Here is a 27,923-nt window from a genome sequence, read left to right as displayed (position 1 = left end):
TCAATTAAACAATGATTATTTATTGCAAGGCACTGTGCTAGGCACTATGGAGAGTACACGGAAGATAAGACCAAAGTCCCTGCCCTCAAGGAGCTTACAATCTAGTTGGGAAGACAAGGCATACATACAAGGAAAATTAAGTAACAATACAGGAGTTAAGTTAAAATGCAAGATAACAGTACAAGAGATTTCCAAAAGTAGTACCTGATTAATTACTAAATGAGGGGTATCCACAGGGCTTACAGCTCATTCAGAGGAAGAATGTCAGCAAGGACTGGAGTGTGGGAAGGCTTCACAGACGAGCTTACCCTAGGACAGTGGGGATTCAGGTGATAAAGGACAGTGGGGTGTATTTCAGGAAGGGGCAGCCAGATGCCCAAAAGGCACAGAGGTGAGACCAAAAGCAAGCAGTGTTCAGGGGCCAGTGAGGACTCTGTGTGGCTGGGTACAGAGTTAAGTTGTTATTAGATTAAGAAGGGCCTCAAGTTTAGATTCTATCCTTTTAGCAGCGGGGTTGGGGAAACCTTAAAACAACAGATAGCCTTAGATTAAATACAGAAAAGACTTAGCTAATGTAGAGGATCTACTCAAGTTTGATCTTCAGGACATTTATTTGTGGATTTTTGTCCCTCTCTACCTCCAAAGAGGATTTGCAATGATGTTTTCAGGGTTGTCAATTCCAAAGGAAGAGCTCTGGGTCATCTAGCTTTGGATCGTGACCAGAGACTTCTGTGTCCCTCTACGATCTCAAATTATAACTAGCACAAGGGTGAGCTAACAAATTCCCTGACAGGCAGGCAGGAAAAATGCTCCCAAAAGACAAGTATCTTTACAAATGACAGAATATTTATTAACAATACCTTTAAAAAGAGATTACATATGCTAGATCACTGGTAAATATCATTTACACTGGGGTTGGGAACTACCTGGGGTATCATTTTTTTTTCATTCATTTTATTATTTTGTTGATTTTTTTTTTGCATGTGATTTAAATGTTGTTTTATTTTAACATAGAAGCAACCATATCAAACTAAGAAAGGAACACAGCTTGAAATACTGACAATATTTTTTCCAGTTACCACCCTAGTTTTTACACAAGTGGAATCCTGATTATGACTTTATTGGATAAATATAGCTAGAAGGTTGAAAAGTTAAGGAAAACTGACAAATTACAGGCAAATGTGAGCTCTCTGAGAAAGAAGAAAAGGTGGCAGTGTGTTTACATGTGAAAATTTTTATAGAAAATTTCATTGCCTTTTATATGCACGGTTCCACTAGTGTCAGCTTACAAAACCTCCCCCATTATTACAAACAGTTCTTTTCATAAGAATACAGTTTTGTTGATATTGTCATTTTCCAATGTGTGATTTTAAGACATAGAAGATGAAGCTTGTAAAGCAACGAGGCTACCTATTGCAAAACAGGAGACTCATCGAGATACCACACCATTGCACTAAAGATCTTTGATAGAGTCATGAAAAAAATTCTTTGTGGCAGCTAGTTGCTGAAATAGGAGAGATCTGCCAGACTCCATACATAATTTTGATTCAAAAGAAGGGCTCTATTATTAAAGAGATACACGTATTATCTATAAGAAATTTTGTAAAGAAGTTACAAATCCATCAACAGAGAATTACCCTTTTTGTTGTTAAATGTACATTCAAGACAGATACATTTAAAGATAGTAAAATTATTTTTTATCCTTTGAAAGACATGGTTGACTCTATTAACTTTTGGTCTATGTTACTACAGGATATTTAATTTCCAATGTCATGTCTAAGATAATGCTACTACTACAAAGACAATGTTAACTGAGTTGACGGAAAAGAAAGTCTTACCGTAGGATGCTAAATTCAGGGATGGGAATATTGCACAAGGTGCCTCTTGGGCAGTTAGTTTAGGTTTTGAGATTGCAGCCATTCCTGAAACTATCTCAGGTTGTGTTGAACAACAGAATTCACAACAGGGCTGGAAAGCATATTGTACATGGCAAAACGACTTGATTCAGTACATTAGTCATCCCAAGAGTCATTTCCATACAGCAGCCTTGAGTTGCAGACCAAGTCTTCAGCTGTTCTGCCACTAAACCCTTATAAAACTGTACAAGGAATCTGCAATGTATTTACCAAGGTGAGTTTCCAACTCTGTCTTTAAAGGAACTATTTTCAAATAATAACCATATGATTGTGTTGCCCATAGCATTTTACAGCAGAGGAAAAAAATTAATATCTACATTTCATGTTAACTTTAAAAAATTCTATAAAACACTAAATATATAATAAAAATATGCATATACGGACATATGTAAACTGCTTTGGTAACATCATATTACAGATGTCTTCAGTGCATTGCAGAGTTTCCAAAGAAACTTCAGACAAAGCTAGATTTGCTTTGAGGAAGTACTGTAGAATGCCATTCCTAAAGAAGCAAAAAACATTTTTTTTCCAGTAATAAGATGTACTTGAACAACAATATTACTTAGTACTGGGTGTCTTCAAAACAACTAGCTAAATGTTGCTTATATTATAAACACCAAGTCCTTTAGAGAACTGTTGTCATAAACTGGACCTGGCTGTGAGGGAGATCATGATCGTACTGATGGCCGACAGCGTGCATGCGTTGGAAGTGGACGGCCCCGCTCCTCTTGCATAGGCATCTGGAGAGAGAAGAAATTTACTCACCCTGGCGACAAAGGGAGGCGGGGCCCCAGGGCTTTTGGAGACAGAAGAACTATCTGAAGTCTACTGGAAATGACCATCTCTTGTTGACTTTTTTAGTCTCAGTTCTATGACTCCCTAGCTATGAACCTGGGAGCAGGTGGTGGACATCTCTGGATCTCTGTTTAAGCATCTGTAAAAGGAGGGTGTCCCCCTCTAACATGAGAAGAAACTTCAATATGACTGGTAACATTACTGATAAATACTATGATATCAATGATGCAGCAAAATAAATATTGATGTTCCCTTTCGAATTCAAGCTTAATGCTGGGCACAGAGCCACATGACACTTAATTCCTATAAAAACCTTGAGGACCTCTGGTACGGTTATCACACCATTTAACTGGTAAGGAGATGGGGGCCCAGAGAAGTAAGATAAGTCTAAGATTACCCAGTTGGTAAATAGCTGAATTGGGATTCCAACTCATGTCTGTCTAAACATACCTCTTTTTTTATTTTTTATTTTTTGCCCAACAAGATAATCTCAATTCTTTTAAAACTTTTTCTTATACATCTTACATTTTTTCACAGTAAGAAGTTACCAACTGTGATTTGAGGTTTTATCAAGATCGTAAGATCTCTGACCAACAAAATGGAAAACCTCTTGAGAAAGAGATCATGTTTTGCTCACAGTTACATCCTTATCATCTAATAATTTTACCAATAAAATTGCTTAAAATGTTTTTGTAATGAATAAAACCAAGAATCATCAGTCAGTCTTTAAAAAAAAAATCCTTGCAATGATAAGCAAGTATGAAGTCAGATTTAAAGAAAGTGAGATAAATTAACCCCAAAACAAATTCTCATCTTGTGTGTTTTTGGCCTGGAGATAATTTCCACATCTCACCATAAATCTGGTTCCTTTCAACAGAAGTTAGAGTCCTCTTCTGATACGTAGAAACCAATTCTCCCCAGTGTTTTAAAAGACAAAAATGCCTTTAGTGTTTGTATGCAAAAAAGGTGCAGTACCTGGAAACTGGCAAATTACTCCTGAATTCGGAGAATGTCTTGGGGCAGCCTTGGTTTCCCACCTGAAGTCCTGTTCTATGTTCATTAACATTAACAAGTGCTTATTCAGAAGAATGGTGAAATGACCATTAAACATTTTGTTTTCTGATTTGAGGCATCCAAATTTTATAGATGTAATTAAAATGGCTTAGTGGATGCTTTACTAAAACTTGATATCAGCAAGAATAGTAGACCCTTTCCTCATCTGAAAAATACTATGATGGACACTTGGCAAAGGGGCTGAAGCTCAGAACTCTGTAGTGAGGGTTGCCCATGATTTAAAATATCGTATCTCCACTGGTGGCTTGAAAGTTCGTATCTCCAGCCTTCACCGAACCCCTCATCTCTAGACTGTTAAATCCAAAGGCCAATGAAAATCTATACTTAGATACCTAATGGCAATCTTATTTTTTTTATTATTGTGGTAAAATACACATAATGTAAAAGTTACCATTTTAAAGTGTACAATTCAGTGACATTAAGTTCACTCCAATGCTGTACAACCAGGACTGCTATCTAGTTCCAGAACTTTTTCATCATCCGAATAGAAACCCAGTACCCATTAAGCCACAATTCACACCGCTGGCCAATCACTACCAGCCACTAATCTGCCTCTATGGATTTGCCTGTTCTATTTTTTTCTTTTAATTTCAAATAAATAAAATCATACAAAAAAACAAAAAAAATAATTTGCTGCTGAGATATTTGCAAACCTAGTATTTGAAAACTAAGTTGAATGTGTTTGGCTCAGAAAAGAACACACTCTTCAACAGTCTTTGTAAACAAAGATAACCTTGACTATATGTAGACATGTGCATTTATGTATATATGTTACATACACATGTTCAAAATAAACAGTGTCAAGTTCAAAATATTCTCAGCCAAAGACATTATATTGTGTCACCACGGACAGGTTTCCAGAGCTTTTTAAAGAACGCTTTGCTTGTTCTTCCTGAGTCATGCTTTTAACTTTCTAAGCTGTAATTTTGGGGTTATTGTAGATGCAAACTACATGGGTCCACATGGAAAAGCCTGGGTGACTGATTTGGGGTTGCTTTAACCTGATTTTTGATTGCCAGCTGATTAAATCACTCAAAACTAGTCAAACTGTCTTCTGCACAAAACTACCTGAGATCAGCAAATACCAGTGGTCTGAGGAAGGGGGATGGCATCGTCCATTTTTATTTTAGCCTTTTTTTTTTGGGGGGGGGGCTTAATTTCACCCTAGCCCTGACTCACTGGGAAGCTTAGGAGATAGGGCAGACAGGGAGAAGGGAGGCAAAAATGACATTCTTACTTGATATCTTTGGAATTCGAATCTGTTCACTGCTGCTGCCATCTCCTCCATCACTGAATGGCTTAATTTCTATTATATAATCTTCATCAAAAGGCAAAGAAAGCTCCACTGATGTTTCATTTGTTTCAATGACAGATGTGCTGCTTTGTCTGCTCCATCTGTACAAGACCTGCCAATATGGAAAGAACAGGTATCACCTGCTGTCCTCACAAAGGCCCCAAGGATGGAGCATTCCTTCACTTTCACCTCTGGGCACCGGTGAAATGCAGGGACGCCGAGGTTGTCAGGCTGCCCACTTGCATTTGGAAGGCTCATTTGATAGCGAGGGGCATGTCTGCAGCCACCACTGATTTCATTATGAGGAAAGAGTTTAAAGTGTTGTGCAGCATGGCAGCGGGGCTAGCATGAGTCTGACGACGTGCTGTGTGGCCTCATGTAACCTCTGGAAGGTCAGTTAACACACATGGAGAAGGTGGATGTACAGAGCTCAGTTACACATGAGGGTCTTTGGCATGAGCACAGACTTGGCTGCTGTGTGACCGCGGTTCACTTACTTTCCCGCTCTGAGCCTCACTGCCTACATCTGTAAAACAGGGACAATAACACCCACTTTTCTGGCAACTCTTCACGATTGCACAGGATTGAATAAAATGAAGGGCTCAAAGGAAGCATGTAAGAAACAGTATCTATGAAGCCTTAAAGGGAACAAAAGGTACAAATACACACGCCAAAGGTTAGAAGCAAAAAGTAAGGCGTAAAAATCAGGCCAGGGCTTCCCTGGTGGCGCAGAGGTTGAGAGTCCACCTGCCGATGCAGGAGACGCAGGTTCGTGCCCCGGTCTGGGAAGATCCCACATGCCGCAGAGCGGCTGGGCCCGTGAGCCATGGCTGCTGAGCCTGCGCGTCCGGAGCCTGTGTTCCGCAACCAGAGAGGCCACAACAGTGAGAGGCCCGCGTACCGCAAAAAAAAAAAAAAAAAAAAAATCAGGCCAAAAGTTATCATTGTTATTAATCCTTTGGAAAGAGGACATTTCAGAACAGGGAGAGCATCTCTGAAAGACAAGTGCTATAACCCCCTTCTCCTCCCACTGGACCTCTTTTTGAGCTACATAGAAAAGAGGGGATGTTATGGGGCAATTACTGTCACTCTAGAAGTGTCTGTACCTTCAACAGTGCCACTCATGTAGCTTCAACAGTGCCACTCTTTGTTCCCCTTCTTGGTTTCCTCTGGGTCAGAGACTAGGCTGGTAGTCCATGTGATGAGATGGGCAACTAGGTCTCTTGAAAATACATTCACCACCTGGCATTGCCTACTGTGGTCACCAACAATTCCCACCAGGAACAAAAGATAAAGGCCCAGAGAGGTGCACCTGCCTTTCTGGATATGATAATTGTGACGAGAACTGTCCCACAAATACTTTCTGATGTTTACAATGAACCAGGCACTCTATTGACATGACCATATTTAACTGCCACAATGACCTGACAGGAAAGGCACGGTTATTCTTTTCTGCAGATGAGGAAACTGAGGCCCAGAGATGTCACAGAGCTGGTGAGTGGTAAGATGAGGGCTCCTAAGCCTGTACTCTTGAATCACCATAACCCATCGTTTCTCTTGACAAAAAAAAAAAAAAAAAAAAGGGTTGGGTAACATGAATGGTTCTGGTCCTGGCTGTGTGTTAGAAGCACCTGGGGAGCTTGTAAAAAATACAAGTGCTGCAGGCCACTGGTTCTCAACAGGGGCGGGAGGGGGGAGGACCAGTTTTGTCCCCGGCGGCATCTGGCAATGTCTGCAGACATTTTCTGTTGTCACAACGGGTGGGTAGGTCCTGCTATAACGCAGAGGACAGTCCCCACAACAGAGAATTATCCAGCTCAAAGTGGCACCAGTGGGGAGGCTGAGAAATCCTTCTCCAGCCTCGCCCCAGCCCTCCTGAGTCAGGCTCCATAGCAGAAGGGTCCAGCCCGTGACACATTGTTAAGAAAGATCTTCAGGGAATGTTCATTCAGGGAATCATGAATGAGATCAGGGTTCTCCAACCTGAGCGTGCATCAGAGTCACCTGGAGGGCTTATTAAAACACAGAACACCGGGCTCCACCCCAGAGTTTCTGATTTAGTGGGTTTCAGGTGGAACTTGAAAAATCTGCATCTCTAAGAAGTTCCCAGGCAACACCATTGCCTCTGCTCCAGGGACCACACTTTGAGAACCACAGGACTGGCTTCTCTTTCCCTAAGACCCACTGTAAATTCTGATTGGCTGAGGTCAGAGACATAGGGTTACCCTACCATTGCAAAAAAAAAAAAAAAAAAAAAAAAAAAAATCAAACACAAGTGAAATTCATACAATTCCCTTAAAACAGTTTAGATCCCATTTGTTTCCTGGCATTTCATCACCTTTATTTATGTCTCTCTAATACAAGGTGGAAAACACAATTTCCTTGAGGTGGAAAGATTCATAAGTGTCCCCCTTCCTTCTCAGAGCATCAGTTGTATCACACTCAGCATCCCCTCACTAATGATCAGGCTCAAATAAATCCTGAGGCACCTTCAGGACTGTCACAGCATCTCATCAAGGCCCTTCAGGAACATGAGCTGGCTGCTGGGATGCAAGGGCACACCTGGCTTTGAGGAATAAATTGCTTCTTTGACTCACCTCTGCCAGAGCACAGAGGATTCAACTAGTTTCAACTGTAAATCCAAAAGAAAGACTTCCAGGAAAAAAACTGCCCTTTTATCAGCATTGCTTATCAGTCTTCTAATGATGGGGACTGCAGTGGCACCTAAATAAAGGCCTGTGAAACCTTTATTTACACTAAACACTTGGTTCAGCTGCTTGACTTAAAGGCTGTGTTTGCATTTCCTATAATCCAGGGTGGAAGACACGGAGAAAGAGTGAATTTGTGGGAATAATGATAATAGAATCAAACATTATTGAATGCTTACTATGTGTTTGAACACTTTATATTCTATGTGCTAATACAGGTTACCCCTTGAGGTAGGCACTGTTATTATTCTGATTTTAAAGATGAGAAATCTGAGACCTGGAGATGTTTAGCCATGTGCCCAGGGTCTCATGGCCAGTAAGTGGGGGACCCAGCATTCAAACCCAGGCAGTCTGGGTTCACAGCCTATATTCGTAACTAAGACCAGCTTGGCCACCACTGTGGGCAACTTGCTTCTGTTCTGTGGTCTCTGTCTTCATGAATGCAAAACAAGGGGGGTTAGATAGTAGAAAGCTCGTGGCCCATGGGTAACATTTGGCCTGCATATTTTAACTATTGGGCCCTTAGTGGGTTTACATTTTTTTTTTTTGAGTTAGATGTCAACATGTAAAAACCAAGAAACTATACATGATAAAGTTTTGGGTTCTACTAAAAACTGGAAGATATGGCCACACTGGTCTACATTCCTGTCCGGCAATAAATGGCTGGAGCTGAGAAGTTGCTGCCTATCCTGGACCATCACAAGCCCTGTAGCTTATCACAGTCTCCAACACTTCCTATTGTGTCACACTGGCATGTGTCTACCTCAGGACCTTTGCATATCCTGTTCACTATGCTTGGGACACTCTCAGAGAGCTGCCTATCTTACTCTCTCCATTTTTCACGGCCCAATCGAAATGTCACCTCTTTCCCTGTGCTTTATTTAAAATAATGTCTCTCCTGTCTATCCCATGGCACTGCCTATTCCCTTCACTCTGAGTTATTTCTCTTGGTAGTACTTTATTACCACTTGATCTATTTGTTTACTGATGGCAGGCAGAATAGCTGAGTGGTTAAAAGGTGGGACTCTGGATCCATACTGCCTGTGTTCAGAGCACAGGTCTTCAATATACTAGATGTGTTAACAACACTGTACCATATACTTGAATGTTGCTAAGAAAGTAGATCTAAAATGTTCTCATCACAAACAAGGAACGGTAATTATGTGATGGGATGGAGGCATTAGTAAATGCTATGGTGGTGATCTGTTTGCAATATATAAATGTATCAAATCAACACACTGTATACCTTAAACTTACACAATGTTATATGTCAACTGTATCTCAATAAATCAGTGAAAAAAATACGAGCTATGTGAAGTAGGCAAGTTACTAAACTCTATGCCATGAGTTCTTCATCTATAAAACTGGGGCTAGTAACTGCACCTACTTCATGGGTTATTACAAAATTAAGAATTAAAACAGTGCTTGGCACGTATACTGACAGTATTTATTGAAAGGATTAAGCTAACTTAATCCCTTTACATAACCTGCCTGGCTCTGCAGACAGTTTAGTTTGTGATACTGAAACCAGACGCCCTCTTTTTAGCTCAAGTATGATAAAGTAGCTTGACACTTTGTGCTGAAAGAATATTTTGCACCTTAAACTTTCTAAAGTCAACTTCTTTTTGAGACTATTTACGCAAGCAGAAATCCCACAAATCTCGACAATTTAGGTAGAAAACCAAAAATACACACAGATGTCTAATTTTTACAGAACTATATATATCCCTGAACATTAACATTGTATATGTAGCGTTTCAATATCTATAACCAGTTACAGTGAGATTCCTTGGGATCTAAATGAGGATGTGTAGGGAGTCTGGCTCCTCCAGTCCCGGGCCTAAAGGGCTGGGAAGGAATTGAGTCGAACTGGAAATCAAGAAGTCACAAAGGGCCCTTTACTACCACCTGGTCTAACCTTGTTAATCCTCTTTCCTCTACTGTCAGCACATGTGGTTTCTGCAGCATTTCACACACTTCGTACCCAGCCATGAGTGATGCTTCCTAAGGCATCAAATTCCCAACTCGGAGGTGCCACTCTATTTTTCATAGATATAGTTTAGATCCAACATGAAAAACCATATTTGGGGAAAAAAAAAGAGCCTAAATCCATGGCTCTTGTTGTGTTGTCCTTTTATTTTTTTCCTGAGATAGTCTGTTCTTTCCTTGATTTCTGGATAGGACTCTATCTTAAGCTGTGGTGTCCTTTTTCTTTTTTGTTTCTTTTCTTTTTGTTTCTTTTTTTTTTTAAATTAAGTCTGTGGTTGAGCCCTTGTGACGAATATATTAAACAAATACATTTTGGATCCCCCCCACACCAAATTAGCCTATATCATCCGATCTGCTGCTCACATCTGAAAAGGTTCCATGCTCTCCAGCTGTAATTTGTTCCAATGTTTTATTCTAGTTCTATAGAAATAAAAAGTTTCCCCAATCCTCCGTGAAGCCCCAGTTCTTTTCTGGGAGCTGAATACCGCCGTGTTGGTCTTATACTGCTTGATTCCACCACACCTGCCCGATTCTGTGCTGCTCAAGGGAATCTTCTAGATGTCTGCAAAAGTGTCTGTTGAGTTTTTAGAAAATACATAAGAAGGGCCTCCTTGGAAAAGTGCTACCAAGACAAGCTCATATGAGTGTTTCTGAGAGGGGGCAGGAAGACAAAGAAGTAGCAACTAAATAATACTCATTTTCCAAGTTTTCTTCTAAAACTGCCTAGAATCTTTTAGACCCAGTTCACTGAAATAAAATTCAGCTTGCATACAGATCCCTGCCCTGTGAAAGCTGAGGGCGCTTCAAGTCACTTTACTCAATGGCCTTCAGTCTTCGCATCTGCGAAATGAAGGGCTTTGGCTGGATGATCTTCAGGATTTCTTGCCCGACTAACATTTTGCTTGGTTCCCTGAAGTACTTTAGGCAGCTCCCTGCCTTTCAAATTTATTTCAGCACCAGCTTCAACATGAGCTTAAAATCTAGTAAAAGGTTCACTCATGGAACTTGTGCCCCTCCACAGGGACTCCTAAAGCTTTCTGAATTTTTATTGTGTTTTCTCTCTCTGTTCTACTGGGTGACACTGGAAGCAGGGAGGAAGACTTTCTCGCTCCTGTTTTTTTTGCTTGTTTGTTTTTTCACTGTCCTCCTTGGTTTGGTTAAATTAATTCATCCCAGATCACATCTGCATCTCTCTCATGCTGTGTTCAGTCCCGGCAGTGTCAGCCTGGGTCAGACCCCAAAGTTGCAAGGTCTGTCTTCACTTTTGCCTTCTTTCTTTGCTTTCTTTTGAGTCTCCTCTCTCCTCTCTCGTCTTCCAGCCTACCAAACCCCACATCTCTCTCGTCTTACGTAAAACTGATCAGATGAACTCTTTCCCATTATGTCGCACTAAGAGGCTAATGATTTAGGAGTTCAAGAAACGAGGGCTCCCTTTAATACCACCATAGTGAATGCATCCGTGGCTTGAGAAATCATGGGGACCACTCAGGCACTGTGCTCGTGAGGCCCACAGTCTGGGGGTTCACAATAAGTCATCAGCCAATTACAATTACCCAAGAGGATGGAAAGTACTTTAAAAAAAATCTGACAAATAGTGAGAGCTCTGGCCATCAGGGAAGGCTTCTCATCTTAGACCCGAAATATGCGTGGCTGATTAAGGATGGAGATGTAAGAGGCGGCAGTCCCAGGGAGATGGAATAGAGGTGCAAAGGCTCAGGGGAAAAGGAAGATACTGGAAGATTTCTCCTTTAATAAAAGAGAAATGCAGTCCCAGAGAGGTTACATGATTTACCTAAAGTCACATAATGACTAGAGCACCAAAATGGGGTCGTTTTTGCTCTATTCTGTAAGACCCTTCCAGAAAGTTTGCTTTTACAAAGGGATCCAGGGAAAGGTCTGAAGATTAGTTCTTAGGGAATATTTCTCTGCTGGCAAAATACAAATCACTGTGCCACATGGATGAAGGAAAAACAGTCCATAGCAGTGACGGTTTCCGAATCCCTCTCTAATCGTATCACCTAAGGCTCTATGGCCGATTATGTCAGCTCCCAATTCCAGCCCTGGCTTTACTAACTGTAACTAGTGCCTGACAGCACTGTCACTATGCTACTCTCAACAGCTGCATCCAAAAATGTCACCAAATAGCAGCCTGCAGGCTTGATGCATCCTGCAGACTAGTTCTGTTTGGCCTGCCTTTGCATTGCCTCAAATGTTGTTTAAAAGTAAAACAAAACAAGATACTTAAAATGCCCTTTAATTGTGGCACCAGGGCTACATCCATTTTCTTTTCTAGTTCTTTAAAGTCAGGCTAACATTTATGGGATCAGGCAAACGAATGTCCTAAAAAATCCTTGTGTATATGTATGTATATGTACGTGTGTCTATGTGTGTGTGGGGGTGTGTGTGTATACATACCCTTAACAATAGGAACATGAACAAAAAAGATTAACCATTAGTAATAGGAAGAAGTTACTACTGTTGATTAAAAATACAATCAAGACAAGCACAGAACAAAACTGACAGTAGAAATGTTTAAAATGTGGTTCTTCATGATTTTTTTTGGAGACCCAACCACAGGGTCTTTAACTATTTCTGATTGTCTCTGCCTGAGCCTGAAGTATAGGCGATTCTCTAAATCCTGACCAGCTGTCATGGGCTGTTGACAAAACTCAGACCAAACCACTTTGGTGTTTGGGAGAAAGAGGCTGCCAGAGTGCTGTCAGGGAGAGTGAGGACAGGGTTTTGTTTTGTTTTGTTTTGTTGCGGTACGCGGGCCTCTCACTGCTGTGGCCTCTCCTATTGCGGAGCACAGGCTCTGGACGCGCAGGCTCAGTGGCTATGGCTCACGGGCCCAGCCACTCCGCGGCATATGGGATCTTCCTGGACCGGGGCACGAACCCGTGTCCCCTGCATCGGTAGGCAGACTCTCAACCACTGCGCCACCAGGGAAGCCCCGAGGACAGGGTTCATGAGAACAGTGTGTCCCCACTAACAGCAGGAGTAGGTGCCTCTGCAAAAAGAAATTACCCACTTTGTATCCTTTTACTTCCGACTCATTATCCAGGGCCTTCACTTGATCCCAATTCAGGATAATTTTGGAGTCCGATGAATTCCATATGATGTTTCCGGGGGGTTGACTTGGCGCTGTAAAAATTTAAGATATACGAAGTCACAGATTATTAAGTCTCAATGGATTCTGAGGAATATCTCCTTCCTAGAATTCGAGAGTGGAGGCAATTTAACGGGCTATTGCACTAATATGTGTCTTCAAGGTCACTAAAATCTGATGAGATACAGCATTGCAAATGGAAAAAAGATTCAGTTGGTCGCCTAACATTTATAGCTAAAAGAAGTGGCCCTTCCCAGTGAGGAGAAAACATTTATCTTTCTGTCCTCCGGAGCAATGAATTTTGCATGGTATTCGGAAAGGTTCAGTTAAAATGCTAAGGTAAATCTGAATTTCCATAATGACACCAATTAGTATGCAAATGATCACTGGGAGGTGGGGATGGGAATGAACTTGGAATATGTTTGATGAATCTCTAAAATATATCTGAGCAAGAATGTTCTTACGTGGCTTTCTGGTTGTCACGTTGACCGTCGCACTGGAGGGGCCTGTCCCTGCAGAATTATATGCCTTGACAGCTAAATGATACAGAGCGCTGCCTTTTAAGTTGGTGATTTTTGTTGATGTCTGATTTCCTATTGTTCGTATTTTTCGAGCATTTTCTTCTTTGTCATCATGTCTCCAATATTTTACCTGAGAAAATAAAAAGGAAGACCTTGGATGTCTTACCTATCGGGGATATCTCCAACGTCATCAGGTGATTTTTTTTTTAATACAAGATTCTTATGACAGAGTTAATTTTCTATACAGCAAGTCGTAAGCAGAGCTTTCAGAACCAAGAGCTTTGTGCGTGCTGAGAAATTATCGATAATTAAAAAGGCCCCCTTTTCGTTCTTAGCTTCAGAGTGAGATGGTAAACTGGCACAGTCATGGTTCGGTATTTCTCCCTTTTTCCCCACCTTGTTTTGAGCCCAAGTGATCCTTGGTGTATCAGAAATCAAAGCTCATTTTGCCAACCACCTTATACATGCTTAGACCTGCATGTATTTAGGCAGAGTTCTCTGGAGAGTACCATGGAAATGGGTAATCTCACAGTGGAATGCTCAGGGCTTCCATTCATGCTCCTTTAGAAACAACTATTCTCTAAAACAAATGCCTCTAAATGGAACTTTAGGTCTTTTTTCATCAGAGGGTGTCTAGAAAGTTCTCATTGAGGGGTAGGGACCCTTTCCCAGAACCAAGGCACCTATCTCTTGCTTACCTCATACCCTTGTATCCGACCTCTATTCTTTTCCATGGGGGAGGCCCAGAAGACTTCAACGTCTGTTGCAGAAAGACTTCTGGCAAAGATGTTGGCTGGTGCTTTGGTGGGTTCTGCAGATAAGTATGGAAAAAGTTATGACTCTATCAGCTGCATCAGAATAGGCTTCTAGATGCAAAGGCATCATATGGGCAAAGAATCAATGATTATAGAAGAGTCCTTAGTGATTATGATCCAAACCCTCATTTTACAGAGAAACCATCATTAACAGCTGGGAGAGGATGGTGATGGAGATGGTGGTGAAGAGACTTTTTCAGTCTTTGGCTTCTAAATTTAGGGGTAGGTGGAAGGGAAGTAACCCAGGACACTTAAGTTTAAGCACCATGTCTCATAGCCAGCAATTTATTTAACACACATCCTTCTTAATTAGCATTTGTCCTAGGTGAGAGTCGTAGTCACTGGTTACAAAAATTAGACAGAAAAAAGGAGAGTCAACTGACGTGACTAAGTTTCAGGAGGGCCGGGTAACGGTTCAGTTCTGCACAGCCAGCTGCACGTCTTACAAGCTTGGCTGTACAAGTCATTTATGCTTTCTGGGCCTCAACCTCCTCAGCTGCAAAGGAGAGTCTGGACCCAGTTTGTCCCCTAACTTTCAGTTCTTTTTGCCAGATTTTTGCCAGAGCTGTGTACCATTTTTATGTAAAGATTTTCCTTTCAGTGGTCTTTCTTAATGAACAACCTAGGCATGTTGTGAGTTGTAACATAAATGAAATCCTGGTTTTGATTTGATAGCTGTATTTTTTTCTGATGCAATTCAAATCGATATATAAGTATTAAATAATTTTAAAGGTTCATCTAGTACCATTTACAGTCAACTTGTGTGCTCCCTCTGGAATGCACATTATGTTCCAGAAAATGGTGTACATGGAGACCCCTAAGGTTTTGTCTATTTATAACAATGTATGATTCTATTTATGTGTTAATTCATTCAGTATTTATTAGGGGTCTGTGTGTCATACATGTTTTGACACTGGTGACACAGAGGTAAAAAATAAACAGCCGGCCCTCAAGAAACACACCTTAGTGAGAATATAAAACTAAAATTCAAAATTCATAATACATTGAGATGAGAATTATAACAGAGCAATGTTAAGACACAAGGAAAAAGAGAAGCACCTCACTCCGCGGGCCTGGGGAAATTAGAGAAGACCTCGGTTATTTGAGTTGAGTTTTGAAGGATGACCATGAGGTCACAAGGTGGGCAAAGCAGGAAACATTAAGAGAAGTTAAAGCATATACTAGGGGCTCAAGCTTGTTTGGATAATTGCAAGTCCTTTGGCTATGGTTGGAACATGGAGCATGCAGGGAAGAGGGGCAGGAGTTGAGGCAGAAAAGAGAGGTGGGGGCTAGATCATGGAGGACCACTGAGTCTAAGGGGCTGACTTCTTTATCTGGACAGAAAAATTTATTGCATCTTCACTTACTCCAAGTCAATGACTCAACTTTTAATATGGTCTCATTCTGAACATCACCTTTGAAACAATGAAGGCAAACTCCAGTGGAAATGAATACCATTAGGAGAGGTATTCTGAGAGCAGGGATAGCACAGAGGCAGTAAAAATGAGTGAGAACCCCTAAACATGATAACACCGGAGATGACAATGAGAGCAATCACACTGCTTTGTGACTTACTCTATTCTTTAATAACAGAATAATTTTTGAGTACAATATGACTTATGAAAAAATCATATTGAGAGGAAATACAAATTATATTTTGGCATTCACTTAAAGGCATAAAATAAAATAGAATTCTGTTGAAAGTAATGTGATATATACATAGACATGAAGATCTTATATGGTACTTGAGATTTTGGTCCTTAGCAGTGGAATTAATAAAGGATAACCATTTGTTTTTATATACCATGGAGTTGCTGTCTTTCTAAGAGATTGGTGGTAGATAATGAATCATATTTTTCATATTACGCTTTTCTTGATTCAGGATATGCCTTCAGTTTATGGGTAGAGTGCTAAATTGATGGTACGTCCTAAAGTCAACATCTCAGAATTGAAGAAACATCATACCTTCTTCTGCAGAATACACCACCGTGGTGGGACTGAAAGGGCCTTCTCCTTTATTGTTGAAGACACCCACTTTAACCTCGAAGGGAGAGAAGGGATGCACGCTCTCATTCCTGAACACGTATCTGGAGGCATCCGCGGAGGCCAGCACGGTCAGCATCCAGATCATTTTGCCATAAGGCCGGAAGGCCACCACGTAACCAAAGCCTCTGCCGTTCTGTAATTCCTCAGGGACCGTCTGGGAAGAAAGGGAGGTGGTCTTCAGAGGCCGCAGTACTTTGATGCAGATGCTACATTGTTTTATTCCACTCCCCACCCCCACACACGCCCCTGTGTTCACGCTATCTTATTGGGGGCTTTGCCGAGAGTCTTCAATTTGGGACTTGCCATCAGTCTACCAGAGATATTCAGGGGGGATTGAAGCAGGGCTAAAAAAAAATCAATGAAAACCTGCAGTGGAGAGCCTGGCTTCCTGATGGAGACCACCCAGCTCTGAAACTGTAGGAAATGACTGTGGAAGACACTGGACAGTTGATCTAAAAACCAACATTCCCAACATGTACCATCTAGTAGGATCCTTCCTCTAGTGTCACACGGACACTCATTGAAAGAGCTCTCACCAAAGAAGTGGGGGCCATCCTGGCTCAGGCAAGATCTTCCCTCGCAGCCTGGAAGAGCTGGGCTGGAAGGGGTGAGTGGTTTCTCTCACTGCTGGGGCTCTGGTTAGATGACAGATTTAAACTTCCGTGGCTGTTGCCTAGAATCCTTCAAAATCATCGTGGACTCTTTCTGAAACTCCGACCTCCTCTCTCAAAATCAATTTTTAATAAAGTGGTGACTAACACACCTCTACGTTGGTGAAAAAATACTTTACACAAGAGGGCTCCTGCAGCAAAGCCAATCTTAGGAAATTGTGCTGGTACACGGAGTCTATTGTGGGCAGATGTTTTAAATCAATTGGCCTTGCAGTAATTCAGGAAAAAAAGAAAAACTGGTTTTCTCTAAACCAGCCTTCTTTAATGTGCATATTATACATATATACATTTTTTCTTATGTTGTCTTCCCTTTCATGATTGTTTTTCCTGTGATCAACTGAGTTAAAACTTGACTCCACAACTGATGGGCAAGCGCCATCTTTTCCTGCTAGCCATTCACGAGAGAGGGAGTGTTAGCACTCAAACGGAGTTTTGCTGTTAAAAACAGAGAAGGCAGCTTCCCATATACGTTTAACACGGAGTAAAATAATAAAATAGCCTAGGCTAATGTATGTTCCTTTCGTTCTGCGATTCATTTACCTCCCAGGTTATAACCAGTTCAGATTTGCTGCCTCCGCCTCCACTGACGTTGGCTGGGGTGACTTCGGGGACTGTACGGGAGACAAAACAACAAGTCATGTCAGGTGGCAAAGGCCAAGAGGGCCAGCAAGGTTGCCTGGCTGAGGTGACTCAGTTTAAACAGACACTCAGATGCACACAGCTTTGTCTTCTGAGATCAGAAATCGTTTGGTCAAGGGTCCCGAAGCATCAGCTCGCGGAAGTGAAACATACCCAGGAAATTGCTATTAGTCACCTCTTTCCCATTCAACAAGAGGCACACATGTTATCTGACATGACTGAACAATGATTCAGCTCCACCCCTAGAGGCCAAAGTTCAGGGGGATGAGGAAAGGACTGAGGTTCTGGTTCCAAGGCTTGGGTAGGCGTTTATGAACCACGTGGCGGTACACAAAGAAGTGATGACACACACTCTGCCCGTGCAGAGCTCACAATCTAGTTGGAGGGTGGGAGCACATGCAGGACGATTACAGAGCGATGTCGACAACCAAAAACAGTGCAGCACAGACAGAATGGAGGCGTGTGGAGGCCTCCTGAAGCGCAGGCTGGGCTAATGGCTTCTCGGAGGAAGGTGAGTTTTGAGCTGGGTGTTGAAGGAAGCGGTGGACAGAGGTTGACCCCTGGCTCACTCTGCTTAACCTCTTTGACTCCCAGTTTTCTCTGTAAAAGAGGGCAAATTATGGTAGCTTCCCCCTCAGGATTGCTGAGAGGAATTCATTAAATTACGATTTTGGAGGGGAAAAGGAAGCATGGGGTTCCTTCCTATAGTATCATCCTATAAATGAAAGACTCCAGACAGAATCTAAAAATGTCCGGCTGGGGTATAGATTTGGCGACTGGGAATGTCCCCTTGGATAAAGCCAACGAAATAGAGCCAGACGGATTTTTGTCCAAGAGTAGGGTCAGTTTCCATTTGCTCTGGGGCCTTGCTCTTCCTTCAATAAACATTTGGCCTCATCGCAGCTGGGACCTTTACACACACCCACACTAGGCCTCCCACTCTATGCGAGACAAATACAAGGGATGCAGATGAATTTATGTCGTTCTCTCACCGTGCTCACCCAAGCTGCGTACACAGAAGCTCCTACAAACTGCCGACCAGGCTTGCGTGAATTACTAAGATGTTCCCAATCTTAGCTTCTGGGAAGGGTTTATACCCTAAGAAAATCTTACTGAACATTTCTGAAGAACTTACTCTTTGCCACTTGACATTTCTGTGAGTTGATTTTATTTGAAGTGTGGGTGTGCATTTGAAAAAATAATAATCCTGGTAGGAGAGTCTTGGTGACAAAGGAACCAGTGAAGAAAGACGTGGTGTTTGAGAGAACAAAGCAGAGTGTCTCACCCTGTACCAGGGAACCCAGTGAAGAGTGAGAACGTAACTCTGGATTGAAACTCACTGCTGGGACTCACAGAGAGAGAGAACAAACTAGTGGTTGCCGGTGGGGAGAGGGAAGGGAGGAGGGGCCATGTAGGGGTAGGGGAGTAAGAGGTACAAACTATTATGTACAAAATAAGCTGCAAGGACATATCACACAGGGGAATATAGCCAATATTTTATAATAACTATAAATGGAGTATAACCTTCAAAAATTGTGAATCACCATATTATACACGTATAACTTATATAATATTGTGCATCAACTATACTTCAATAAAAGTTAATATATAAAACTAAAAACAAAAACACCAACAAAATAATGAAACTCCCTGGTGGTAAAGCTGAGCATCTATTGGTCTGATTTCTGATGATCACAGTCACTCAGGGAAGGGTGGGCTAGCATAGAGCCTCGTTAGGGCTGAAGAAAAGGGAGATTCAAAGCCTTTCTCTAAGGAACAGGAGCTCCTGTATCCTTGGTGCTACTCACGGGCCTCTTCTGTCCTCCGCTTCTCAGAGGGCTGACTGGGCTCCCCAATCCCAATCACGTTGGCTGCAACTGTGCGGAATTCATATTCGACCCAAGGGTTCAAACTCACCACAGTTGCTGTGAATGTCTTCCCATCAATGAGTTCTGGGACTGAAAGACATCAAAAGGTGAGCGTGTTTCATAGGATTCCATGTTAGGAAGATAGGAACTTCTATCCATCATCATCACCATTACCGTGTTCGGGGCATTGCTGCAGGTCTGAGGGTAGCTGCACAAACAGCCCTTGCAGGGAGGTAATCTCAGACCTCTCTGTGCCAGACTAATAAACTCAAATCACACACCAGCAGATGACATCACAAAAGACAATCTTCAAAGCCCAAAGCTACTTGACCATAATCACTGTTGTTCTCACCTCACATGTTTTTCAGCATTTACTGTATGGGGCTGGGCATATTGTTTAATTCTTACAACTATCCTATGAGTAAGGTGAAATTATTCTCTTCATTTTTATAGTTGAGGAAAATGTACCACATAAAGGTCAAATGACTCACTCAAGGTCATAATGGATTGCACCTTTGTCTGACTGCATGGCTCAAGCTCTGTAACTTATTATAACAATGGAGTAATAATGTTATAAATCCACACAACTACTGTTAATGAACTGTATTAGCATATCAAAAGAAAGAATCTGTAAACATAAAAGGAACGGCCCATGAAGAACAGAAAAAGAGTCAGAGAGGCAGAATTTCATAGTGTTCATCCAGCAGGATTTGGGGAAGGCCTCCCTTCACAGAGGACAGGGCCCCCTGCTTGATGCCACAAGCCATTGAGCTCTGGACTTGGCTTCTATGCTCACTGCACAACCTTTTGGGTTTTGAATTAATTACTATGAAGATTTCCCAATGGGCCCAGGAGACTCAGAGGGATGTCCCCTGTGACAAAGCTGAGGGCCCTGTGACTAGGCTTCAGTGGCTTCTAGCCTCCTTGGGGCCACACTTATATAGTCCTTCCCTCCAAAGGTGAAGAAAGTGGGTTCTGGAGTCAGACAACCTGGATTCTAACCCTAACTCCACACTCAGTAGCCAAACGACCTTGGGCAAGTTGCTTCACCTTTCCATGCCTCGGTTTCCTCACCATGAAATAAGGCTAATAACAATATCTATTCACAGTGAAGTTGAAACACTCAAGAAAAGCACTTAGCAGAACATATGGCACATAGTAAGGGCTTAATCAATTCCAGCTGTTTTCTTTTGTAAACCATCATTATTATCTTCATCAGAATCAGCATCTTCATCCCACTCTTTTCCTTCATTATATTTATTCAGCAATTTATTTTTTTTAAGTATCACAATCATTTCTGTATGGGGTCATAACAATTCTTATTATTCCCATTTAACAGAAGAGGAAAATGAAGATGTATAGATATCTGCTGATTAGCAAAGTCAGGACTAGAATTCTTATCTCCTTAACTTCCAGATTTTTCCTTTCCTTCCTTCCTAAAACACTCCTGTGACTCAGAAGAAAGTCAATGATTCAGCTGGAAACACAGAAATCCATTTCAGAGGTTAGACAAGCTAAAATGGAAAGACTAGAAGAGTGTGTAACTTGCTTTCAATAACTACTTTTTTGTCCGTATTTTCCTCAAATGAAAGCTAAATAAAATAACAAAATGAGTCAATTTGGAGGTATAGACAGCAGCAGGGATGGTATGGACAACACATGTATTCTTTAATTTTACAAACTCTCATGCCTCTTCATGCCCAAATATATCCATCTAAAAAAATGGGCAGCAAGTCAAGAGGCTCCACGCAGCCCTTAAATACAGGTTTCTTGAAAGCGGTGTACAAACTTTACAAAGACTGTGATTAAACAGTAACATAATCCACTGTTTTTCAAAGTGCCTCACTAGTGGTACACATAGGATTTTAGGCAATGCACAGATAGATGATGCATTTTATTTTTATAACTAATGTATTTTAAAATGTGTGTCAAAAATATAACACAACAGACCTACTATCATTTCAGACTTATTGCTTAGAACAAATTAACAAACAAACAAATATGAATCAGTAGAAAGAAAAACATAAAACAGTAGTATACTGGTTGAGGTATAGGAAACACTGCCATAAAGTCTCATCTGTAGCTGTGTCTGAATGAGAACCTAGACGCCTCTCGGCTTCTGCCACAGAGCTGTGTCCATTCTGCTGAGTTTCAGAAGCCCCTGTGAGACACCAGCGCCAGGCATCCAACATGGTACCTGTATTAACTGCTTGCCAGCCCACGGAGAAGGGAGTCCTGGCTTGAATGACATACATGGTGATGGGGCTGTGGTTGTCAGGCCCGGGTCTCCAGGAGAGCTGAGCAGTGGTGTCTGTAATTTCATCTATGGTCACAGCCTCTGGGGGGCCTGGAGGACCTGAGAAAGAGCAAGACCCTCAGAAGTTGAGCAGAGTGTTCAAATGTCCAAGGATGTGACCACTTTGTTGAATGGGGCGCTGACCTATTCAACCGTTGATTCATCCACCCACAGATTCATCACTTGTCAGTTCCTTTTTGAATAGCTATTAGGAGCCTGGCTTTCTTCTAGGCTCTGAAACTACAGAGATGAGCGAGACATGGCCCGGCCCCTTCCTTCCACGGCTTCACAATATAATAGGAAAAACCAGTAGGTATATATAGAATTATAATAGAATATTTGTTCTAGATGTGAAGAGAGAATATTGGGGTACCACCAGGGCCCAAATTCATTAATCCATCCATCATATATTATAAGTTCCGACTACGGTTGGACACTGTTATCTGGGGATATAGTAGTGGTAAGTGAAGATTGGAGCCTTCTGGAAATGGTCATTTCTACCCCTGATGATGTGAGCGAAGATGACTTTAGAACTTTGGGGGTCTCAGTGCTGCTCTGTACATTCCAGCTGCATTGGAATGTCCACATAAAATGCCAGCACACACTTGTGTGCCAGGGAACTGCTGTGAAAGTGGCTTGTGTGCAAGAGCCCCAAGACTGTGCCTTCCTCAAAGCGGTTTCAAAATCGGGTTGAGAGTCGAAGGACCACATTGGCAGTTTCTGTAAGTTTCATACCTGTATTTTCCTCCTTCTGCTCTGGATGTGCATTGTTTCTGCCATTGTACTTAGACCATCGAAACGGGAGGAAATCAGTTTTAAAAGAAGGCTTGCAAATCATAAAGAAACAGAGGACTGGAAAGTGGTTGGTAAGCAAACACAAAATAACAGCAGAGCCAGAGCAGAGACTCAAAGCTGTCCTTGATTCCAACATGAAACGCTCTTAGCAGGCGGTTAAAGGCATTTCTAACAAGTGACCACCTGGGCAGAGAAGGTGAGTGTGAGGGACACATAACGACACAGCTTGTGTCCATTAGACAGGAGTAAGGAGATCTTCCTGGGGGGGATGTGCTGAGGCCCGGGACAGCAATCACATCTTCTTCCAAAATACTACGGGGCCACGGCACAGGGGCAGGGAAGGAAGACACCTTTCGCAGAGTGCTGAGAGGTTAATGGCAATTTCTGGAAGTAACACTTTGTTCTGGGACTTACTTCCGTACCCTTTAAGTGATGCCCTAAATTTCTCTTTCCTTTTTAAAAAATCGTTTCTTATAGACCCACAGATGAGACTAAATTTACCTTCTCCCTCCTACTCCTGAATGAAAGGTCTGCAAGTCTGTATGCTGGCACTGATTAATTTTCCACAGTGACATTTCAGCATGTCAGTCTAATGCCACCTAGATAGAAGTGAGGTAACCTCTGGTCTTCAGGACTCTTATTAATCAGAGAAAAGTCCAGAAGACAATATAATCTTTTTTTTTTTCTCACCAGCTTTCTCATCTTAGCATTCCCATCCTTTTTTAAAATAGATGCTCCTTCCATGGCCTTTAGAATCAAAGTACCACAAGGAGAGAAGTGTTCCTCCCCACATTCCTCAATGAATTAAACTGATAGAGGAAGATCTGAGCCCACTGTTGGCAACTAGGAAGAAGGACATGAAGGGGTGGCATGAAGTTGGCCACTGGGGGTAAGATGGTACTTTCACAGCGCGGTTTGCTGTTTGTTATGTCCCTGCTACCAGCCCCACCCAAGTGTAGATATGCTACACCCTACAGAATGTTTACCACCTTTGTTTTGGGGAAGTTGGGTCTCTCTTTCAAAATGACAAAATGAGCAAATGTTTATCCTCTGAGCGAAGTGTTAACATGGTCTGGGGCTCAAACAGTTTGTGTCACAGGCAACAGCAGAGGGAATGCAGGTGTTACACCTGCATCCCTGTTTCTTTCTCAGGGAAGGGTGGCCTTTCTAGCTGCTGTTCGAGTGCTCTAGATTAAATAAAGTAAATATCAGAGAATCAAGGAAGCCAGAGCCAAGACTCCAAGCTTTACTAGTTTCAGATACAAAAATCTCTTACAGGTCAGTGAAACGCATACCAGCCTTGCCTCTGCAACACGCAGAAAAGCTGAAAGGGCAGAGCTAGGAGGAGGTAAAACAAAAGATTATGGTTCAACATGGCATATTAATTTATTGGCTTTATTAACTGATCAGGCTAGAGGTTCTTTTAGACCGCATGTGCAAATTCCTCTTGGTATTTAATGTTCTTTTCTGTGAAATGAAATATACAGTATCATTTAAGAAATTCAACTATTACTAATTTAAATATTTATTAGTCTAATTTATTGGTGTGTAAACTGCTGATCTGAACATTATCCTATTGAAACAGAGGATACATTTTCAACAACAGAATTCTTTTGGTCCCCAGTGGGAGAGCAGACCAGCTCTGGTGTATTTTTTTTTTTTTTTTTTTTTTTTGCTGTACGCGGGCCTCTCACTGTTGTGGCCTCTCCCGTTGCGGAGCACAGGCTCCGGACGCGCAGGCTCAGCGGCCATGGCTCACGGGCCCAGCCGCTCCGCGGCACATGGGATCCTCCCAGACCGGGGCACGAACCCGTATCCCCTGCATCGGCAGGCGGACTCTCAACCACTGCGCCACCAGGGAGGCCCTCTGGTGTATTTTAAAATGGAAATAAACCTGGTCCCATAGGGTATAGTATAGGTAGCTCTACCCAGGTTGGAAGTTCTTTCTCTTCTCTGGCCCTTATTCCTTCTATTATAGAAAGGTTTTTAAGGCGATTTAAAGGGGAACCAAAGCAGACCTGATGGAAAAGCTATTTTTCTTTAACCTCTCTTGACAATCAGTTTGAGTTGCTAACTTCCACACACTTCTCCCCTCATGTTATGCCCACAGGATACAGCAACACTTTTTGTGGCTTCCAATAATATCTTATTCTCTGTGTACTCAGATTCATCCTGCTTCCAAATCTGATACCCCCTGGATTTGTTTGCTTGCACTCAAAATTCTGCTGGCCAAAGATTCCTAAACACCAATAGTTAGGGTTCAAATGAAGGAGACACTGGCTAAGAGATTATTTGGATGTTCTGATTTGGCTTTACATTTAACTTTAGCAAACCCCTGAGCATGCATCAGTTTGATTCTGGCATGTACACTGGTTCACAAAGACTTGAACTTTAATTAAAAAATAGTCCTTAAAAGTCCACTTACTGTTCCTTTAAACATTGGTTTGTTGAGGCTCAGCCAAGTCATTCACAGCCATTTGGATGAAGTTAGGCCATGTCTGTCATATGCAAGAGAATCTCACCAATGTCAGTTTTGACATCAACTTCCTGCTTATTTACTATATCCCAGGCAGGAAATATTTCCTTCTAAAGACATATTTTAGAAACTGGACAGAACTATTAACTTTAGGGGGAAAAAATGGGAAAAACTGGTGATGATTTTACTTAAGCCACTGTTACATCAGTGACCTAACTCACTACAGTAAGTCCCCTACATGCGAATGAGTTCCATTCTGAGAGCGAGTTTGTAAGTCCAATTTGTTCCTAAGTCCAACAAAGTTAGCCTAGGTACCCAACTAACACAGTCAGCTATATAGTGCTATACTGTAATAGGTTTACAATACTTTTCACACAAATAATACATAAAAAACAAACATTAAAAAATAAAGAAAACATTTTTAATCTTACAGTACAGTACCTTGAAAAGTACAGTAGTACAGTATAACAGCTGGCATACAGGGGCTGGCATCAAGTCAACATGCAAGAAGAGTTACTGACTGCAGGAAGGAGAGGAAGTGGGAGATGGTAGAGTTGAAAGATTGTCAACAACAGGAGATAGAGGGCAAGCTGTAATTTCACTCACGCCTGATGTTGATGGAACGCAAGTTCGCATCTTTGAAAGTTTGCAACTTGAAGGTTCGTATGTAGGGGACTTACTGTAATTTGGCTGAGCCCAGATGAAACAGCAAAAGGCACAGTTTGATCCTTCTTTAAGCTATTTGCTTTTCTTAATCTAAAGTTATTCTGTTCTAGTTATTCTGGTGTTGAACTCCAACACTATAAATCAGAGTACTGGGAGCATTTATAAGAGTTATTTTCAGTACAGAGTAACTGAATTTGCTCTGCACTTTCTGATCCCCTACGAGAAATAGCTGCACACAAGACTTCTGTAGACTCTTAACCACTCTTTACAATGTTTACCTTCTATCATCTTTTCCCCTGTAATTCTAAACCACTGAGGTTTTTAGAACTCTGTGCAGGAGCAGATATCACGAATATATTTTAAGAACAAAATCCAAAATTCTCATACCTCTCACAATCAGGTCAGCAGCGGCAGACAGCTTGTCTACACTTGTCTGGACCATGCAGACGTATTTCCCAGCATGCTTCAGCTGGATGTTTCGGATCATCAAATCACCAGCTGAATCCTGCTGATAAAGTAGGGGAAAGTGGCTACAATTACTTTTTAATGAGCTCTAAATATCATTATCACATGAAGGACACTGTGACTAACGGATTTATTCTACACTGGCTGATGAAAACATTAGTGATGCAAGCCGTGGCCTATTAAAAATATGTGAGCCTGAGAGATAAGAACAGCAACATCTTCAGAACACACCTAGGACAAGACCTCAGGTGTCTGGCTTCTCTGTGTCTCTGGAGCAGTTTGCCATCCACGTTGGAAGCACTTAAACTTACATAATAAAGCGGCTGCTGACCTAGTCCTGTGGGTTTCTTCAGATATGCCCTCAGACTACAGCCTTCGCTGGCACTGCAGTACTTGGGAACTCTTTTTTTTTTTTTTTTTTTTGCGGTACGCGGGCCTCTCACTGTTGTGGCCTCTCCTGTTGCGGAGCACAGGCTCCGGATGCACAGGCTCAGCGGCCATGGCTCACAGGCCCAGCCGCTCCATGGCACATGGGATCCTCCCGGACCAGGGCACGAACCCGTGTCCCCTGCATCGGCAGGCGGACTCTCAACCACTGTGCCACCAGGGAAGCCCCTTGGGAACTCTTTATTTGGAAAGGGGAGGCAAGCCCACATTTGGAAGCATCTGTATTTTACTGCACAACCCTGTTTTATAGGCATCATTCTGACTGCTCCCAGGTTTGAATTAATGAATTATGAGGACCAGACTCTCCAAGGAAATCTTGCATCACCTAGTGTGGAACAGTGCTAATTTGTTTTCCAATGCCAAATGTATGTTTGATCAGCAGATGAATAGGACTAATCACATCCCGGTACGGATGTCTATGTGCCCTAGAAATATTTCTACATCATTCACCAGCACGGTACTTTTAATAAATGTGAGGAGATGCCTCCCCAGGCCATCACAAAGCTGACATTTTAACTGAAGAACACTGCTACACCTTGGAGTTCGGTTTCAGAGCTCTGTTAATCAAAAACTTGGAGAACAGCTGCTTGAGCAAGCGAACACCCAAGGGTTCAGAGTCAGGAAGCTATGCTTATTTCTAAACCTTGATGGATAACAAGATAACATAGGTTATTTTGGCCCTATTGTTATTCTTCTAAATGACAATAATATTGGATAATACTTAATGGTACTTAATATCTGGCAGGCCTATATTACACCAAATACTGACATGTCCTGTGAGGTAGGTACTTTTATTATCCCTACTTTACAGATGAGGAAACTCAAGCACAAAGATGTTATTCCTCTTGCCTAGAGTCACTTAGCTGATCAGTGGCAGAACCAGAATGTGAGCCCACACAGTTTCAGGCACCAGTCCCTACTCGTTACCAGACCACTGTACTATCAGCTGGAAAGATCTTCTTCTCATTCTAAATGTGTACTTAGTTTCCCTCCTTGGTTTCAGTACAGCATATTACATATTTACCCACGGCAATGAAAGACACAGAACTGCTAATAGTTGTAAACAGGATTAGAAGAAAGGCAAAAGCCTATTGACAAGAGAGAGCTGAAGTTTTGGGACTTAGTTGTCTAGGGCTGATCCCTGCTGTGTGACTTCCTGTGAATCTCTTAATGTCTCTGGGCCTTAGTTTACTGACCTGTGAAAGAAGGATGCATTGCCTACTGTGCTAGAATCTAATGAGATTGTATGTGTATGTGAAATCCTGAAAACTGTGAAGCACAGGGTACATTTAAACTAGTATTACGGACGGCTACGATCAGTTTTCTTTGTGAA

The 27,923-nt window shown here is 41.9% G+C and overlaps 1 protein-coding gene across 7 annotated transcripts in view; it reads right to left on the bottom strand.

Annotated features, from left to right (window-relative positions):
• Positions 1-27,923, bottom strand: part of CNTN4 (contactin 4) — a 566,629-nt gene continuing 538,706 nt past the window's right edge. For 6 of the 7 annotated variants that reach the window (XM_060110875.1, XM_060110877.1, XM_060110876.1 and 3 more), the window contains 10 exons: positions 26,066-26,186; positions 21,643-21,801; positions 19,386-19,535; positions 17,479-17,549; positions 16,187-16,421; positions 14,105-14,217; positions 13,350-13,536; positions 12,808-12,920; positions 5,023-5,191; positions 1-2,656 (listed from right to left, as the gene is read on the bottom strand). In XM_060110875.1, the coding sequence (XP_059966858.1) occupies positions 2,556-2,656; positions 5,023-5,191; positions 12,808-12,920; positions 13,350-13,536; positions 14,105-14,217; positions 16,187-16,421; positions 17,479-17,549; positions 19,386-19,535; positions 21,643-21,801; positions 26,066-26,186 (1,419 nt within the window). In that variant the 3' untranslated portion in view covers positions 1-2,555. The remainder of the gene's footprint in view (positions 2,657-5,022; positions 5,192-12,807; positions 12,921-13,349; positions 13,537-14,104; positions 14,218-16,186; positions 16,422-17,478; positions 17,550-19,385; positions 19,536-21,642; positions 21,802-26,065; positions 26,187-27,923) is intronic. The other variant, XM_060110879.1, reaches the window with a different exon arrangement.

The sequence above is a fragment of the Mesoplodon densirostris genome, chromosome 10 (assembly GCF_025265405.1).
Source record: "Mesoplodon densirostris isolate mMesDen1 chromosome 10, mMesDen1 primary haplotype, whole genome shotgun sequence".
Lineage (NCBI taxonomy): Eukaryota > Metazoa > Chordata > Mammalia > Artiodactyla > Ziphiidae > Mesoplodon > Mesoplodon densirostris.
Note: the sequence above shows the minus strand (reverse complement) of the source record. Positions and strands in the feature narration are given on the sequence as shown.